At 37.5% G+C, this 20,150-nt stretch overlaps 1 protein-coding gene across 18 annotated transcripts in view; it reads right to left on the minus strand.

The window, feature by feature from the left end:
- Window positions 1–1,823: 1,823 nt before the first annotated feature.
- The window catches only part of RP1 (RP1 axonemal microtubule associated), a 449,795-nt gene continuing 431,468 nt past the window's right edge, over window positions 1,824–20,150 (minus strand). For 16 of the 18 annotated variants that reach the window (XM_070481272.1, XM_070481271.1, XM_070481268.1 and 13 more), the window contains 3 exons: window positions 19,219–19,297; window positions 13,059–13,140; window positions 1,824–8,502 (listed from right to left, as the gene is read on the minus strand). In XM_070481272.1, coding sequence (XP_070337373.1) covers window positions 8,400–8,502; window positions 13,059–13,140; window positions 19,219–19,297 — 264 coding nt within the window. In that variant the 3' untranslated portion in view covers window positions 1,824–8,399. The remainder of the gene's footprint in view (window positions 8,503–13,058; window positions 13,141–19,218; window positions 19,298–20,150) is intronic. The other 2 variants (XM_044744187.2, XM_070481269.1) reach the window with 2 other exon arrangements.

Genomic DNA, 20,150 nt, shown 5'->3' on the forward strand with positions numbered 1-20,150 from the left:
TGAGGGGAGAAGCTCCTGGGCCGGGGAGCCAGCCTGACAGGTAGGAGGGACTCAGGCAGCTGGCTTGGCCCAAGTGCAGAAGCTGCAACAACGCTCTGGTCAGGGCCCTTTGCTGACTTGGGCTGAAACGCCAACATTGTTTTTTGTCTCTTTGCCAAGTGGAGACTCAAGGTCCAATCATTGGCTTTGCTTGAGTCACAAGCCTGTCCCCAGCTGAGGGAAGAAAAGGAGCAACAGGAATACAGTCCACTGGCATTAGGAAGATCTAATTCCTCAGAAGGAAAGTAGGTGTTCTTAGAACGAGGAAATGGGTGCTGGGCAGCTAAAACACAGTAAGCATTAACGAAGGGCTCCTGGAATTTAATTTAACACATTATCCTTTAGTTATACTGCTAAACTCCAAGGAAAGAAGAATTTTTAAGTATTAGGCAATCTGCTGAAATTCTTTTATGTCTGTGAAACATTTAAATGACTGTGTCATGCTTAAATTTGACCTCCCCTCAATGACCACCAATTTTGTTATTAAAATTAAAGAAGCCAGTAATTTTCAATTCTGATATGCAGATTAGCAGCAAAATAAAGTCACAAAAGTTATGACAATGGGAGATTGGTGGTAAAATAACTTAGAGAGAGCCAGGAAGTTTACAAAAAGGGACACTTTATGAGCTCACCCTAAGTGCTTTTTTCTCAATAGGGTATTCTGTGTAATATTACTCATATGTGCATAATTTCAACGAGTTAGGCTGCATTTTCCTGAATTCTGTTAGCCAATGCCTCAGGAAAGATAGAACATTGAGCTTCATCAACCAATTTAAAATTTCTGAGCATTCTCAGGAAATCCTTGAGTGTTCTCAGTGCACTCAATCCACAACTTCTGGGACTGTCACTTAATGATAGATTTTTAGCCTCCTAAGTCTTTCTGAGGAAACTGCCCTTTCTATTAACTAACAGTGACAGTTGGCTAAACAAGATATTTCTCAACTCTGTTTTCTACGAATATCTTACTGAGCTGAAACAGAATCACAAAGACTTTTGGACAAAAAGAAAACAAGATGAATTTCCCAAAATAGTTCCATTTTCTCAGTCTCCTTATTAGTCCCCATTATTCCTAACTATATTTAATTTCTAATAGGGAAACATAAAGAATTTTTCTGCCTGCACTGACCCAGGCACTGTGTCTGAGGATACAAAGATGAATAAGACCAAAATGCCTACTCTCAAGGAATTCATTGTCAAGCGGGAGAAATAGACTATATGACAGGAGCATTTCTGAGCTGTTAATTCCTGACCTCTCCCTTTGTTTGCTTCTTCTCTCTCCCCTCCTTTCAAGCAGGGGTCAGAGTAGGTAGACGTCTGCTCCCAGAATTTTGGTAGAGAGGAAGATTGAAGTTCCCCAAGAATCTACCCTTATGTATGTTGGTAGTTAAGACCATCCTCATTTATTTTTAATCGTTCGTTCAACAATTCATTCTTAGTTTTAAAAATAGACTATAAATTCAGTGATTCAAAACAAATGGTGCGAAAATACTTATTCCTGCCCTCATCTTCCATGCTCCCCATTCCCATCTCTGCCCTGCCGCTGGTAACCTTTCTAAAATTTTTTACTAGTCTTTTGTATGTCCAGAGAGATAAATTCATAGAGACAGAAAGTAGACTAGAGGTTACCAGGAGCTGCTGGGAGGGGAAATGGGGATATTATTTAATGGGTACAGAGTTTTTGTTTGGGATGATGAAAAAGTTCTGGAAACAACAGTGATGGTTGAACAAGATTGGGAAGGTAGTTAACGCCACTGAATTGTACACCTAAAAATTGTTAACATGGTAAATTTTATTTTACATATATTTTACAACAACGACACATATGAACAGTGCAAAGAATAATTATAAAATCAACATCCACATAACCATCATAAAAAGGTCCACAAAAGAACGTTGCTGGTTGTCCAAAAGCGCCTCCTGGACTGAGCCTCTGCTCTCACAGGTCACCATTTCCCTGACATTTTTAGTAACGATTTCCAGACTTCCCAAAAAACAGTTCGACCCATGTCTATAACTAAACATTACATATGAAATGTTTTGCCTATTTTTGAAATTTATATAAATGGAATTACATTTATACATTTGTGTTTCTTGCTTGTTTTGCTGAACATTATGTTAATGAGATTCATTCATGTGATTGATGTATCTGTAGTTTATGCAGTTTTATTTCTTTTTTATGGTCCAACACGTGCATCATATTTATGGTGCTCCATGTATATCTGAAGAGAGTGTGCCTTTGGCATTTGTCGCACTCGGTGTTTTATATTTGTCTATTAGTTCTTTGTTAATCGTGTCTTTTAAATCCTCTATATCCTTTTTTTCCCTACTTATTCTCTCAATTACCAAGAGAAGTACATGTTAAAAATCTCTCAGTGTTATTATATATCTATTTTTACTAGCGCTTATGTTTATTTTTGCTTCATATAATTTGAGCCTATATTACTAGTGACGTGTTAGTCTAAAATTATAATATCTTCCTGATGTATTAAAACTTTTAATCTCACATATACTTGTTTGGGAATTTTATCCTTCCTTTCAGCAGTTACACTAGAAATTCAAGCACACACACTTAATCTAATACGTTTATCCCCCTTCTAGATAATATAAGGGCTATAGAATACAGTGCTTTGCTTTCCCCCTCCCAATGTATAGACGTATGTGTTATTTGTTGTTTCCTATTTTAATTCTACCTCATTTTATTTTTAATCTAATATTATTGTATGTATGCACGCTGTTATTTTAGATTTGCCTGCGTATTTGCCACTTTCTCTGATCTTCGTTCCTTCTTACATCTCAGTCTTTCCATCTAGAATCACTTCCCTTCTGCCTGAGTACCTGTTTTAGAATCTCCTTTAGTGAGGGCACTAGTGGCAAACTCGCTTAGAGTTTTCGTGTGTGTGAGGCTGGACCCATGGCGGAGTGGTTAAGTTTGCATGCTTCACTTCAATGGCCCAGGGTTTGCCAGTTTGAACCCTGCATGCGGACATACACACCACTCATCAAACCATACTGGGGCAGCATCCCACACAGAAGAACTAGAATGACCTACAACTAGGATATACAACTATGTACTGGGGCTTTGGGGAGGGGAAATAAAAGAGAGCGGGGAAGATTGGCAACAGATGTTAGCTCAGGGCCAATCTTAAAAACAATAAAGAATTTTTGTGTGTGTGTTTCTTATGTTTGAAGTATCTTATGTTTGAAAATATCTTCATTTTGGCCTCATTCTAGAAATGTATTTTTCCTCACTGGAGAATTTTAGATTATTGTTATAATTTTTCAGAATTCTGAAGCTATCACTCAATTGTCTGCTTTGCTTTGTTGCTCTTGAGACACCAACCATGAGTTTACGTTCTGTTTCTTTGAAGGTAAACTAACTTTTCTCCCAGGCTGCTTGTTAAATGTTCTTTTTGGTTTTGGTACTAGACAGTTTTTACTATGTTGGTGCTAAGATATGGATTTCTTTTAAAGTATCCTGTTTAAGATTTATCAGTTCTCTGGAAATTGAGGTATCTGTGAAATGCTATCTTTCAACTCTTCTGGAAAATTCTCAACCATTATCTCTTCAAAAGTTGTCTCTATGATATTTTTTTCTCTCTAGAAATTTGATTAGACGTATTAGAATTTATTTTATTCTCAAAGTCTCTTGACCTCTCATTCATACATATCATCTCTTTGTCTTTCTCTGCTACATTCTAGAAAATTTCCTCTGACCTATAATCCAGTTAACACATTCTCTTTTCAACTGAGCCCAATTTGCTGTTAAACCCACACACCTACATTTAAATTTTAAGCATTGTATTTTTTAATTTCTAAAGGTTCTATTTGGTTGGGTTTTTCAATATGTTAGATTAATTTTATAGTTCTCCACTCGAGCAGATATTTTCCAACCTGTTGCTTGTTTTTTTGAATACAATACTGTAGATGTTTTTATAATCTGTGTTGACAATTCCAATATCCAAAGGCTTTGTAGCTCTACATCTGCTTTATGTGATTTCTGTTGATACTCATTAAGGCTTCTTTACTTTTATTTAGGGCTTGGCTTTGATTTTACTGTTCGCCATCCATTTTCTTCAGCAAATTATTTGTGTGGATGCTTTCAGGCTTAACAAAAGGGACAATCCCTACCCAACCTTCCTCTACACAGCTTCTGCCTCATCTCAACCCTCCTCTTTGTCTGCCAGGCTCGAGGTAGGTGCCCGCTCCAGCTGCTATAAATAAAAAATGTAGCTTTCTTACTTCCTGGTAAGGTATGCACTCTTTGTAAGTGGATTTTTGTTGGCACTTTCTGAGATTTCCCACTGCCTCGTCCCTCAAGCTTCTGTTTTATCTACTTTTGGCAGGCTATATCTGTATCTGGGAGATTTTCACTACCTCATGCTCTCACTGCACTTGGAGATCATACATTTCATTCTCTTTGTTAATTTGAGTAAGAACAGAGGGGAGAGATTCTTTTTTCTGCCATCGTCATGTTCATATTGGGAACAAAGTCTCGTCTTCTATAAAAGCCAAAATGTACAAAAGAGCTTATGCTGGTCCTGCTGATGTAGTAGGAGAAGGAGAAGGGCTTTCAGAATCAACAGTGTAACGAGAGAGATTTTCTTTTACCAGAAAGAAAGTCTGTGGGCCCCAGAGCAGTGGGATCCCTGTGACATTTGCCATCTTTGTGTAAGGAGAGACCCTGAGGAGATGCAAACTTCCCAGGAGAAGGCCAAAAGGAGGGATACAAGGTAGTCAGGTTTCCAACTTTGCCAAAAAAAGCAGCATTTCAGAGTGGCTCAGAAGTAGAGAGAGGACATACTTCAGCAGGGACAACGATACACTGGCGAGGAGAAGCGTTTTCCTTCCTTTCCAAACAGAGCATAAGCCTGTAGGATTCTGTTGTCCCTCAGGAAGGAAGACGTGCCATGATTATGCTTATGGGGGAATTTTCTTCCAGACTTGGAGCCAGACATTAAGTTGATGTATAGAAAATGAAAAGTATAGTATTTGTCACACTTCTGAGTTTGTAAATTAAGACACATGCCCACTATGGAAATGATAATTACTATTAGGGAGGAAGGACAGAGTGATACGGAAACATAAATGATGGGATGACTTGATTTTGACTGATGCTGAGAACACCAAGCTTCGTCTTAGAAAACAAGAGGCGTTTTGCAGGCAATAGGGGAAGGAACCTTCCAAGCAAACAAAACCACATGGGTAAAGGCCTAGAGAATGATGTGTTTGCAACATTTCAATCAATTGATATGGCTGACCTTGCAATTATTAATTTTGGCCTTATAATCATGTTTGTGCATATTTATAAACTTAGTAATAAATTTAATTGGTATTCTCCAGTTGTTGTCATAGATGCATGGAAATAGCCCAAGGAAGTCTATTTCTAGAACTTCAGACTTTCTGTGGTAGAGAATCAAGATGAATTTCTAAACTCGAAAGCCTTTGCATAGTATGCTCTATTCCACTGCCTGAAAGAATTAAAATTAACCTCCATTTAAAAACCATCAGCATGAAGAAGGGTCTACTTTGCAGTGTTTCTTTGCTTCTAAAAGTAATTTAAAATGTAACTATTCAGAAGTATTATCAGCCCTGATAACTGTAGGATAAACTCAACTCTGGTGGGCTTTCTGGAATGCCTCTCTCTCTACCAAAGAATAATGAGCTTAGCTCTCCAAGATACTGTATTACCTAGAGTCACAAAGAAGTTTCATCATCCTTTGATATAACAAATGCATCACTTAAATATCTACCCAGGTCTGCTTGAGAGGTTTATATGAAACACATTAGAACCTGAAGGCCATCAACATCATCATTGCACCATTACTCTAATTTGCTACTTAAAATAAAGGATTTATCCCATCAGATCAAAGTGCTCTTCATTTCCTCTTGACCTCACCCAAGATACAAGAAAACGGGAGGAGATGCCAGGATTGTGCCAGACAACTGTGTGTCAGAAATGAGCCACATTCTGTTTTGGCCCTTGTATGTGCACTTGTCTCCCATTCCTCAGCATTGCCAAGGGATACACATGGTAGCCTTCTGGATTAGGAGTTTCCATCATTCTCTCCACAAGAAAGATACTTCTTTCCACCCAGGCTTTACTTTAAGAATCTGTTTGCCTTCTTTGTATTGTGTACGCTGTTAACAATTTTCACCTTCTGAGCAAATCCAGAAATAAATATGGCTTCTCTGTTCTTTTTCCAATTTTCAGGTCATAGCCATTATATAAAGGAGTTAGACTGAGATTGTCCCAGAATCCAGTCAATGTCTAAGAAAATGAGTACTATGACAACAAAATAAACAAGAATCAACACAAAATGGATCAACTCAGTGTTGACACCACCTCCCCACTCATGGGAAGGATTGTAAATATGTTGCTGGAAAGAACCAGGACACATTCAACTCCAACTTGTGTGGTGGGGGAAAGGAGCAGGATGATGTTCAGAATTGAAACATGTTGTTGTAGGAAAATTTGTAGAAATAGAGGAATTGAGCGTAATTATTTGTGAGTACTTATTCCATACAAATGTGAGCTGAATCAGGTATAATTTAATATTGGAATCATTTACAAGGCGTATTGCATTTTAAGGCCGGGATGGATTCATGCATTAATAGACACAAAGCACTTACTATGAGCCAGGCGACATGCCAAGAACTAAAAATACAGAGGAGCCCAGGTGATCTTTACCTCCAGAGAGCTTGCAATTCAGCAGTGAGTGGCCTTGGTCTGTGTTCAATAGGGCATTATCCACTCAGTTCCCCGCTGCGGCAGAAGCCCCTCTGAAGGCAGGGAAATAACTGTGCTGTTTGCCAGTTTGCCTTCAGTGCCTGACTTTGTGTCAGGCACACAGAAGGTGCTTAACAAACTTCCACTTAGTAAATGAGTGTGTTTATTCAGCATCTGCTTTGTGCCGGGCACTATGCAATGAGCATCGTGAAGGGTTAGAGGTGATTCATCATGATTTCCCACAGCCTGCAGGAAATATACTGGTTATTCTTACCCCTAACGTTGTCTGTTGACCACTTTAGCAAAAACTGTTTTCAACTTCAATTCTCTGAAGCTCTATTCTTGAGGTGTTTTCAGACTCAGCGGTAAAATGTACCATTTCTAAGGACTGGATTAGTCCTTAGCCATGGATTGGTAAAAGGTGAACCATGATAACATGGTTCTATTTATTGAAACATTGTTTATTGATCACTATATGCCAAGCCCACTGGATGTTTATACGACAATTTTAGGTAGCACGTAGACTAACTAAAATTTTTGTTAGGTATAGATTCATTTTAATGCGTTTTAGGAAAAAATGTAATGACATTACTGACTTCATCGATATTATGAATATAATTTAGGACAAGGCTAAGTTCCTTCCATCTGCAAATAGCCCAATTTAAAGTTAATTTAAAGAAAAAAACGTTAAGTATACAATGGTACAGGTGGTACCTGCGTATGACAAGAACCGTGAAGGTGGTGTGCAGGATTTGGAACCATCTGTGTGATTTCACGGGGTACCTAAAACCGTGTAGAGGAAGGCAGTAGGTAAGCTTGGGCAAGAGGAAGAAGGGAGAAGAGCTTAGGTGAGCCTTTCCTACTCTTGGTTTCCTCATCTGCAAAATATGGATGATTTTAGTGTTTACCTCAGGGTGGCAGAATCGCGATTCAAACAGGTCTCTTTACTGTCAAAGTCATGCCATGCCTCACCTAGGCTGGCAAGTGTGTTTTATCTCATGTGCCACTTTGAAGGATTGGAACAAGCAGCCTGTGGCATCAAGTTGGTAAGTTTTTGAGCCTAACCAAGGAAAGTGACTCATAGATGGAAGATGTCCCTTCGACATGTGTTCCCTGTACAATGCCTTGCTGTTGTCCACTGCAGCCTCAGTGACCAGCTCCCCAAAAACTGAGTCAACAAGGACCAGTGTGAAGTAGAGTGGGAACACAATTCAATCCAATCATTTTTTTCACCTTTTCTTCTTTATATTACCACCAATCTAAGAGAGACATACCATTATCCAAGAATAAGATTTCCACCTTAAAATTAACATATGTTTTATAAAAGTATTTTTATATTAATCAAATGTTACTATGTAGCTCTTTGACTATATTCTACTAAGGCTACCTAAAATTTCAGTGAACTTAGCAGGTGTAAGAGTTTCTGAAAGAAGAAACAATATGTGCTCCCCAGTCATCAAAGGTTGATCTTGGTCAGTTGTTGGCTGATGCTTCTCAAAAGCAATGAATGTGTCCAGCACAAACTGATCCTCCCCGAGTGTGGGCTCCAGGACAAGGAAAGGGTAAGCACACTATCACGATCAGATCAACTGCCTTGGAAGGCTCAGTGGAGACACAGACCCAGTGGGCCCCTTCAGGAGGCCACAGATCCAGTGTCTCCTGCTGCACTGAAGCTTCTCTCTGCCAGCAGTTCCCTCTCCGTCTTGCCGTCATCTTGGTACTCATCTAGCCATCTGCTGGGAAACAGGGAAGATAATTAATATGAGAGAGTATTCAAAGAAGGCACATTACTTAGAAGAGAAAATAAAATACAGAAAAGACTTAAAAAGGCCGTCAGGGATAAGCTCAGAAATTTTAAGAAACATTTAAGATTTCAAGCCACATCCAATTATCTTTAGGACTGCAACTTCAGCAAAACTTCATACTATACTCAAATTGCAAAGTCACATTGATTCATTCTAAAGTGTTGGTTTTTAGAAATGTCCTATGGTAACATTAAAAATATTCTAGTATATCTTAAAATCAGAAAAATGTTTCATTTGGAGTTTCCTTGCTGGAATCTTTTGTTTCTCTCCTTTCATATGACTGGTAGGTGTATACAGTGGCTACAACTTCAGACTCTAGAATAGCACTTTTCAAGAGAAATATAACACAAGCATGTAAGTAAAGTTAAATGAAAAAAATGAAATGAATTTGAATATTTTTCATTTTAATAAATTCCAAAGATGATCATCTAAACACGTAATCAATATAAAAATTTATTGAATCATATTACTGTGATGGTCTGAATGTTTGTGTCTCCCCAAGGGTCCTATGTCGAAATCCTTTGGGAGGTGCTTCCATCACGAGAGTAGAGCCCTCAAGAATGGGATTAGCGCCTTTATAAAAAAGCCTCCAGGGGCCAACCCGGTGGCACAACGGGTGGCATGTTCAGCTTCAGCCGCCCGGGGTTTGCTGGTTCGGATCATGGGTGTGGACATGGCACAGCGTGGCAAGCCATGCTGTAGTAAGCGTCCCACATATAAAGTGGAGGAAGATGGGCACGGATGTTAGCTCAAGGCCAGTCTTCCTCAGAAAAAAAAGGAGGATTGGCAGATGTTAGCTCAGGGTTGGGTTAATCTTCCTCGAGGGGAAAAAAATGGCTCCAGATAAATCCCTTGCTCCTGCCACCCTGTGAGGACACAGCAAGAAATTGGCAGTTGCAACCTGCAAGAGGGCCTTCGCCAGAACCTGACCATGCTGGCACCCTGATTTTGGACTTCCAGGCTTCAGAATTGTGAGAAATAAATTTCTGTTGTTTATAAGCCACCCAGTCTATGATATTTTGTTATAGCAGCCTGAACCGAATAAGACAATTGCATTCTTTTTTATTCTACATCTTTGAAATCTGGTATGTACCTTACACTTACAACACATCTGAATTTAGAATAGGCACAGTTGCAGAGTGCAATAGATATGCTGTAGTGGCTCCTGGAAGGGACAGTGCAGTTCCAGAGTTAGACCACCTTAATCTTAATCCTGACTCCACCAATCATATTTAGGTAAGAAACTTAACCTCTGTGTGCTCAGCTTCCTCATCTGTGAAATGGAAGAATCACAGAGCTACCTAGCGGTCTGCTGTGAGGACCAGATGAGTTCATGTGTGAAGTTCCAGCCTCACCACAGAGCCCATCTCATGATCAGAGTGCAATAAACTCTAGCTATGGACATGCTTCTGATTTCCTCCCCAACCATACAGAAGACAAATGTGTAAACCAAAAAGGGTCCCACAACGCAATAGACCCTTCTATGTCTGTTTTTTTTTTAACTCCACAATAAAGTCCTAAATAATTTCTTTTTCAGAGACCTTTACCTATCTAATAATTAGAAGAGGACTTGAGTTTAAATGGCCATTATGGTATGCTGGGGAAACTAGTAAAACCTGTGTCTTCTAAACTCTCCAAAATCTCAGTAGAGTTTTCTGACAAATCAATTTTCTAGTGAACTCAGTAATTTGTGCAGGGATCTCTTCCTTAGAGGTAATTCACAAAATCATAGTGATGTAACGGAAACAATAGATTGATAGGCACTAAACTCAAACTCCCAAGAGTGCCCAAGGGACCAAGAGACTCTGCTCTCTACTCGTCTATGATTTGTGCATGTCATTTAATCTCTTTAGCTGTCAGTTTTCTCACCTGTCAAATGAAACACAAGACTAAATGGTATCTATTCTTCCACCTCTAATGGAATAGCAAGAAAATTTCCCTTGTTTCTCTTTATGTAACCCTGGGCCCTCAGAGAGGAGCAAGGAAAACTGTTTAAAATTGCTACAGTTCGGTTAGTGTTAATAGAGCAATGATACGCCTGTGTGTAGTATTTAATGTGATAGAGTATAAAACAGCAAAACATTTAAATATTTTCATTGGTCTCATATTGTTCCTTACAAAAGTAATTTCTAAGGTTTGTAATTATTCTAAATTTGTAATTTTTGTTTGTAATTATTCTAAAATGTTTGCAGATCTTGACTTCTATTCCTTTGCATACCAGCAAAATTAATTTTAGCTCTGAAGAGAAGATGACTACTATTATTACCTGTTCTGGATGATTCTTGATTTTTTTAAATGTGAGATATTTATAATTTCTTAAATGTGACACTTTTATCAAAATAGTAATCTTTTATTTACTCCTTACATTATTTAATAGTTACCATCATATTCAGAGCAATAAAACTATGTTGTAGAATATTAAACATAGCTTCATATGATACCAAATATCTAGACGTGATACAGAATCAAATGTTGTATATACGCTGGCCAAAATAGTAGCCAATAACCGTCTGTGGCTATTGAGCACTTGAAATGTAGTTAGTATAACCCAGGAACTGAATTTTTAATTTTATTTGATTGTGATTAACTTAAATTTATTAGCCATATGTAGCTAGTGGCTACCATATTGGACTGTGCAAATCTAGTTTTTTAAAAACAAAAGTTAGTCTATTATTTGGAGAGTTCTAAATACTTGACATATGATCTAGAAATAAAAGAGAGTTTTTCTACTTCCTTTGCATAAGTGACATTGTATGTAAAGATTTCATTAATCTAAAATAGCTTCTATAACAATAACATTTATCATCATGGATCTTCTAATAATTGCAAGATATTTTTGTAGTTACTTTATGTATATTGTGTGAAATCCTCAAATAACCTTGCAAAATGAGTCATTATAGCTATTTTACATAAGAATAAACTGAGGCTCCCACAGCTAGTCAGTGACGGAGTTGTAATTTAAATCCACTTCTGAAAAACTTCAATCTTTGATCTTTTCACTCTCCAGTAAGAAATAAAAAGATTTCTCGAAAAAAATAAAATATAATGTCTCTTTTCAGAGCTTGAATGTTATAAAATGGCGATAACTACTATGATGCCCACGCATTCTAAATGGATTTGTATTAAACAAACAAACAAACAGATGATCAGAGAAGTGAAACACATTTTGTTCATACAGAATGCAACTCTTATTAAGTTTCAAAAGAATGGATATTTCCTAGAATCAAAACTATTATAAGAGAAAATTCCCTCAGTCAACGGATGCGCTTCTCTAGATGTCTGAAGGTGTGTACAACACTTCAGGAGACAGTGATGCCAAAACACCTGCTAAACTCAGAGCACTCCCAGCTCTCTGGCTTCCTTTAATAGCACCTTCCTTCTCTCTTATGCTATCGTCAAATGGGAGCTCCTTGAAGACAGGGGTGCTTTATTTTTTTATCTCCATATATCCAGGACTTGGTACAGTACCTGACACCTCGGAGGCATGTGATGTTTCTGCTTTAATAAATGGATGAGTAGATGAATAGACACAATGCATGAGTTCTCTAGATTCAAGGAACATGCAATCATATAGACATCCACATTGGCCCCCGAGCTCTCGCATAGGTCTCTGTCATAGCCCTAAGACGTTAACGTTTGTTCTCACATGGACATCCACTGAGTACTTGTAGGCAGAGACCGTACTGCCTTATCTTTGGATCTTCTTGTCTATTCCACTTCTTGATATGGTAGGCGGTCAATTACTATTGGTACAATGACTAAATGAATGAATCAAGATATTCTATAGATTAATAACAGAGGGAAATTAGTTTTATAATTTCTATTTGTAGTACGCTTTGTTTTAAGGTGTATTTGATATTCTATTCATAACAAGCCTATAAAGTAGGTAGATCTGATTTAATCATTGTCATCATAAATTTTGAAAGCTGGGGATCAGAAAGTTTAAGTAATTCAACTATGAATGGCCAACGAATTACAGAGCTGCCCTTGCAACTTGATTCTCCTAACATATTATATCTACACCATATTAGAATAATGCTGTAGAGTTCACAGTTCATACACATAACTTCATTTGTTTTTAAACGATTCAAATGAAGTAGGAGGAACAGGTATTCTTTCTGTTTTACATATGAGGAAACTGAAACTCCGCGAAGTTGAGAGTAGCACCTACACTCACAGAACTAGTGGGGAGCAGCGCAAGTGTTGAAGAAACAGAATCAAGAACCTGTTTTCTAAATCCTAATACAACTTTTTTCCCCATTTCAGAATGCTTAGTCCAGGAGAGAAGAATATTAAACATTACAAATGAGAGAATTACTGGTGCTGATAAGGAACAGCATCCTAGGAGAAAGAGCCTTCAGCTCTGGCTTTAAAGGAGGGAATGATGGGGCCAGAAATATGGGAGGAGGCGTGCTGAGGACACAGCTGGAATTAACTGGACAAGGGGCACATAATTTTGCATAATGCATTATTAAGTAACAGCACACCTGTTGCACGGAAACAGCACCTCTTGATTGCCATCTTCCTCTTCGGATTTAACAACAATACTCTCAAGAAACCATCCATTACCTGTGTAAATTGACAAAGGAGATCACTTTGACTCTTAGCATAAAATATAGTAGGATTGTGATTTTATTCATAGACTCTCCAAAGGTTCTTTTTTAAGCACACTTGTCAGGCAATTTGGGCACAAAAATATGCACATCCAAATTACACCAGCAGAGAAACCAAAGCATGAGCGAGCGACCTAATTACTCAGAGCAGTAGAAGCAGAGGAAGAGAAGATTCTCTACCAAGGATACAAACCCTCTATGAAATTCTACAAGTGTTTAAAAGCCAAGAACAAAGAAGTATATTCACGTGAATGCATTTCAGTGCATTATTTACAGAAGATTGATATGTTTAAACAATAATGTAAAGTCACAATTATCACTCTTAATGGCGAAAATTTAGAAATTATCACAGATTATGGTACTTGTCAATACAATTAAGGAAAAAAAGAAGAAAGAAGGAAAGAAGGAAGGAAGGAAGGAGAATGAAATTAATAGGTGTTGGAAAAGAAGAAACAGAACTGTCATTATTCACAGATAATGTGACTGTCTAAATTAAAAACTCAAGAAACTTACAGAAATAGTGAAATTAAGAGAGATGAGAAAAATGGTTAGGTATATAATAAACATATAAAAATCCATTACATTTCTATTGACCAGAAAAGAATAGGTAAGAAGTATAATTCAATGAAAGTTACAATGTTGAATTGCTATAAAAATTTAAGAATGTACGGGCAAATCTAAAAATAGATGTAGTATAATTTATAGAGAAATTATCTAAATTTAAGGAATGACAGCAAAGAAGACATAAACAAATAGAGAACTATCCCATATTCCTGAGTATGAAGAAATTACAGAGATGTCAGTTTCCCTCAAACAAGTCTAAATTTTCAATGTAATTAAATCAATTTTACAAGAAAATTGACAAGCAGATGATAAAATGTACATGGATGAGTAAAGCCCAAGAATATCATAGGCAATCCTGAATTAGAGAAAGGTAGGAGATTCATCCTATCAGTTATCAAAATTTATTATAAATCAATACTAATTAAGACAAGACAGAATTGGTGCTGGCATAGATAAATTGACTGATAGAACAGGAAAAAGGACTCATAATTGACCTACACATTTATACAAACTTGATACAGGCAGTCCTTGCTTTGCGCAGTAGAATGGAACCATAAATAGGACTGCATGCTGAAACCGTGGCAAGCAATCTTAACAATCAGTGAGAAAAATTACGATTGTTCAATTGTTAAACATTTTTGCCAAAACATTAAAAACTCTCTTATTGATAATTATAAATGCATATGAAAATGAAAAAATATCAACACTAATATTAATATACTGTAATTTAAAACATTAGATAAATTGAAAATTAAAAGGTCTATTTCTTTGTAAAAACAAAAAACTTATCAAGAGTAGCTTGAATGGTGCTTGGCTTATTTTCCTCATCATATAACTTATAATAAAGAGCAAGCATATACAGATGGCCAACAGGCATATGAAACGATGCTCAACATCACTATCACAGAAATGCCAATCAAAACTACAATGAGATATCATGTCACACCTGTCAGAACGGCTATAATTAACAAGACAAGAAATAAGTATTGGAGAGGATGTGGAGGAAAGGGAACTCTCCTACACTGCTGGTAGGAATTCACACTGGTGCAGCCACTACAGAAAACAGTATGAAGAGTCCTCAAAAAAATTAAGAATAGAACTACCATACGAACCAGCTATTCTACTGCTGGGTATTTATCCAAAGAACACAAAACCGTGAAGGCACAAAGGCATATGCACCCCAATGTTCATCGCATTATTCACAATAGCCAAGACTTGGAAGCAACCTAAATGCACATCAAGGGACAAAGGGATAAAGAAGATGTGGTATATATACACAATGGAATACTACTCAGGCATAAAAAAGGATGAAATCTTGCCATTTGTGGCAACATGGATCAACGTTGAGGATGTTATGCTAAATGAAATAAGTTAGAGGGAGAAAGTCAAATACTTCCCTGAAATTTACATAAACACCTGAAATTTACATAATGTTATAAACCAATGTTACCACAATAAAAAAAATAGTTTAAAAATTTTTGGAAAGAGAAAGCACCTTTTCTACGCCCTAGCAAATTGTCAAACTCCTAAGTTTCAAATACTGTATGATGTCACTCATAAATAGAAGATAACAATAACAACAAACAAACACATAGAGACAGATATTGGATTGGTGGTTATCAGAGGGAAAGGCGGGAGAGAGAAGGAGAAACGGGGTGATTAGGCACATGTGCATGGTGATGGATTGTAATCAGTCTTTGGGTGGTGAACATGATGTAATCTACACAGAATTCGAAATATAATGATGTACACCTGAAATTTACATAATGTTATAAACCAATGTTACCACAATAAAAAAAATAGTTTAAAAATTTTTGGAAAGAGAAAGCACCTTTTCTACGCCCTAGCAAATTGTCAAACTCCTAAGTTTCAATCAGCTTCCGATATTTTATCCTCTGTGCTTTTAATGTCATAAAATATCTCCGACAGTCCCTTTAATATGACTTTTTTACCAACATCACTTCCTCTGGGACATGTTCATCCTTTTGGTCACAATCATTTTCCTCACATATGGCCATAAGTCCCCTTCATGTAATTCCTCTGACTGCTTATCTAAAGTCTCTCAAACACTGACAGTGTCAACATTCCCGTAGGCAGATATTTCTTCTGTAACTCCATTTATGTTTGACTTGAATTTCACTTCTAGCATTATCACTTTTTGTTTCTTTGATGTGCTTTCGTCTTTGAAGTACACATTTTTGTAAAATGTCACACGGATTTATCACTGGGAGACAAGGAGTCAATACAACGACATGCTCTGCTGTCTGTGCATGAACTGTGTAACAGATGGGCAGTGACGCCTCACTGACAGACTTTGAAAGAGGTAAAGTGATTGGTCGCTGATCTGGATGTGCATCTGTTATTCGTGTCGTGATCCGTGGACCGAAGAAGAGCTAGCAGTGAAGTGTGTACTTGGTGCAGTTACAATTAGCAGACCATGGTAACTGAAATTTGAAACGTTATTTAACTAAATCATTGTAACTGAAATTGGTGCATACAGAAACCATGCAAAACAAAGACGGCTTGTATCTGATAAAGGTGCCTTTGTAGAGCACTCAGGAAAAGATGGGGTAGGTGATAAATAGGGAGTACAATGGTTATCTACATGGAAAAAGTGAAAGCAGATTCCATCTTCATGTCATACACAAAAACCAACTACAGATGAGTACATATCTAAATCTGAAAGACAAGACTTCATATATATGTGTGTGTGTGTGTGTGTGTATAAACATACATGCAAACATATGAATAGCTATCCATCTATACATATATGGAATACCCTAGGGGGAGGGAAGGCTTTCTTAAGATACAAAATGTGCCGATCATTGGAAGAAATAACATATTGTTAAATTCAACTACATTAAAATTAAGAGCTTCTGTGCATTAAAATACACCACAAACTGGAGAAGATATTGTGGTGGTAACTTCCAGCTGCTCTCCCTTCTTCAACCACTGCAATGCTAGCACCCACGTCTCCCAGGTGTCTTTGCAGCTACAGATAACTGTAGTACTAATTTCTCAGTAATGAAACAGGACTCGAAGTAGTATGTGCAGTTTCTACCTCACTTGCTTAAAAGCCATTGTTGCCGTTGTTTTCTCTCTTTTTTATGTGCTGTGACCAGCTCCACCACTCAGAGGAAGGCAAGATCTAGATGATGATAGAAGAACAAGATGAAGGGACCCTGGGTCCCTGAGGGCGGCTGGAGCAGAGCCATCACAACTGCTCACTTTGGGACTGTTACCTGACTGTGAAATAAGCTTGTATCTTTTTAAAATCCTTTTTAGAGCATTTTTTAATTAAATGTCCTTTGCCTTTATCCTAAATATTACAGACAAGAACATGTATTTTCACAGAAGAGGAAATTCAATAGACAAAAAAATGAAAGAATGCTCATTCTTCTTAGAAATCCGAGGAATACAAATTAAGTCTACAATGGGGTACCATTTTATACCCCAAAATTAAGCGTACCAGGTGTTTGTGAGAATATGACACAATAGAAATTCTTATACACTGTAGGTAAGAGTAAGACTTAGTAGAATCACTTTTGAAAGAAGGGATTTGTCTTATAAAGCTGATATGATCATATTCTTTGACCCAGCAACTGACTTCTGTGGATTCACCCTGGAGCAGAGTTCTTAGCTTCAGCACCAGTAAGATTTTGGGCCCAGCAATTCCTTGTTGTGGGGGCTGTCCTGTGCATTGTAAGATGTTTAGCAGCACCCCAGGCCTCTACCTACTAGGTACCAGTAGTACCTCCTTCCCAGTGTTGCAATAAAAAATAATCCCCACACATTGCCAAATGTCCCTGGGGGAGGCAAAACAATCCCCATTTGGGAACCACCACCCTAGAGGAACTCTTGCTTCTATGTAGTAGGAGACATGCACAAGGACATTCACTTCAGACCGTTTGTGACAGTTGGACTGGATACAACAGAACTACCCATTAACAAGAGATAAATAAGTTAATTATGTGTAATCGTGCTGTAGAATATTACACAGTTATGAAAAAATAACACTATCACACAATAAAGTGAATGAATCTTAGACACACAATCTTGAGTGAAAAAAATCAATTCACAAAACACTTCACACAATATGTCACAATTTTTACAAAGTACAAAACTATCAAAAGTATTTTCAAGGATGCCTAAAGAACTAATAAAGATTTCCTTTTTGGAGTAAGGCTTAAAAAAATCAAGAAATAATAAACAAAAGATTCTGGATGGCAGGGGCTGGCCCCATGGCTGAGTGGTTAAGTTGCGTGCTCTGTTTCAGCGGCCCAGGGTTCGCTGGTTCAGATCCTGGGGGTGGACCTACATACCACTCATCAAGTCTTGCTGTGGCGGCATCCCACATAGAAGAATTAGAATGACTTGCAAATAGGATACACAACTATGTACTGGGGCTTTGGGGAGAAAAAAAAGATTCAGGATGGCTACTCTGGGGGAGAGGAATAGAAGCAGTGAATACAGGAAGAATTGCTGCTGTCAAGGATGTTCTAGGTTCAAATTGAGTGGTAGGTTATCAGACTATACAAATTTTGAAAATGAAAAGAAAAGAAAAACATAGATACTCTATCATGGTAATTTTTTCTTTTAATGAAAAGAGTGTGCACAACATAGGAAGGATGGTTCAAAGAATTTAAAAATCATGTTATAGTAATTACTTTCAACCTTCCTTAACGAGGTTTCAAATAGCTTAATCCCATCAGTCAGAGAAGCTCATCAAAATGCCCAAGTATCCTGCCGAAATCTAAACCTCCCCCTCAGATTGCCTGTCACGTTCTCTTTTCTTGGGGGAGATCTTCATGTTCTTCTGGACTTCTCCAGGTCCCTGCCGTAGGTGCAATAGCACTCTGAGGGTCACTTTCAGACTGTGTGTCATACTCATTATACTTGCGTATTTCACATGTGTCTGCCCCACTAGGCCCTGCCCCCGAGGGCAGAGAGCCCCGGGCATCCTGTTCACATTTGAATGCCCAGCCTCTGACAAAGTGCCTAGCATATAGCAGGCCCTCAACAAAGAACTCTTACATCAGAAAGCAGTGATTTTTAAGGAACAGTCTGAGGACCAAATGAGTCAGAATCCCCTAAGGTGCTTGTGAAAAAAAAACCGTAATTCTGAGGACTCAATACCCACTGCGTGAAGACATAATAGATACAATTTTGAAACTGCCTCGCAGGTGCAGAGATTTTACGCACACACACAGACACACACACACACACACACAAACACACAATAAAGCTTTTGTCTTCCTAGGAAATTTCCTTCATAATAACACAGCAGTAAGCTTTTTAAATCGTAAACCCAATCTGACAAAACTTCATTTAACTAAAATTTCTCAAAAGAAAATTATTTTCTGATCTCACTTTTAAATAACCTGTACATTTATCTTTTCTTTCACTTGTCTCTTATGCTACTTTTAATAGATTTTCAAAACAAATTTCTTACCAAGAAAGCTAATCTTACCTGGACCTATCCCATTGTGACTAATCAGAACTTTCTTCAATTTTCCAAGAGACACCGCCTCGATGGAAAAAATATCAACCTGCACAATACAAAAATAAAGTGAATGACCATTAGGACACTTCCTTTCTCTAGAAAAATGCATTACTATTCGTACTATATTACTACGGTACAACAGTGCTATATGCTACTACTAGATTATTACTGTTACTAGTACCATAAAAATTACCATCTGCCATTTTATAAGCAAAGTCCTACACTATGCCTTGTGGGACATACACAAACAAGTAACACATAATTCTTGCCCTCCTCAAATACAGTCTAATAAAAAAGATTTTAAAAATTTAATCATAATACTTGTCTACTACTAATGATAATAGCTCATATAGTCCTTACCATATGCAAACTCTTCCAAGAGTTTTTCACATATTAACTCATTTAATTCTCAGAACAATCCATTAAGTAAATACTACTCATTCTCTTATTTTACCGTTGGAGAGACCAAGAGATAGAGAGTAAAATTACTCTCCCAAGGTCAACATCTAGTGAGTAACCAAGCCAGGATCAGACCAGGCAGTCTGCCTCCAGGATGCATGTTTTCCATCATTGTTGTTTTCCTCTCAGTAGCTTTTGTTTCTAAATAAACTATGTATTGAGATATGTATATGTACATACACAGACATATGAACTTTTAAATAAACTATTTATTAACTATATACAAAGTATACAAATTACAAATGCTCAGCGCACATGTCTATGCAAGTAATAAAACCTTAACAGTACCCCAAGACCCCTCCATGGCCCATCCCAGTCATTATCTCCCACAATGATAACCATTATCTTAACATTTAACACTTTTAATTAGTTTTGCCAGGTCTGGGACCATAAATAGAATCATACAGTATGTTCTCTTTCTGCCTGGCTTGTTTCACTCA

The sequence above is a fragment of the Equus asinus genome, chromosome 12 (genome assembly GCF_041296235.1).
Source record: "Equus asinus isolate D_3611 breed Donkey chromosome 12, EquAss-T2T_v2, whole genome shotgun sequence".
In the NCBI taxonomy this organism is placed as follows: domain Eukaryota; kingdom Metazoa; phylum Chordata; class Mammalia; order Perissodactyla; family Equidae; genus Equus; species Equus asinus.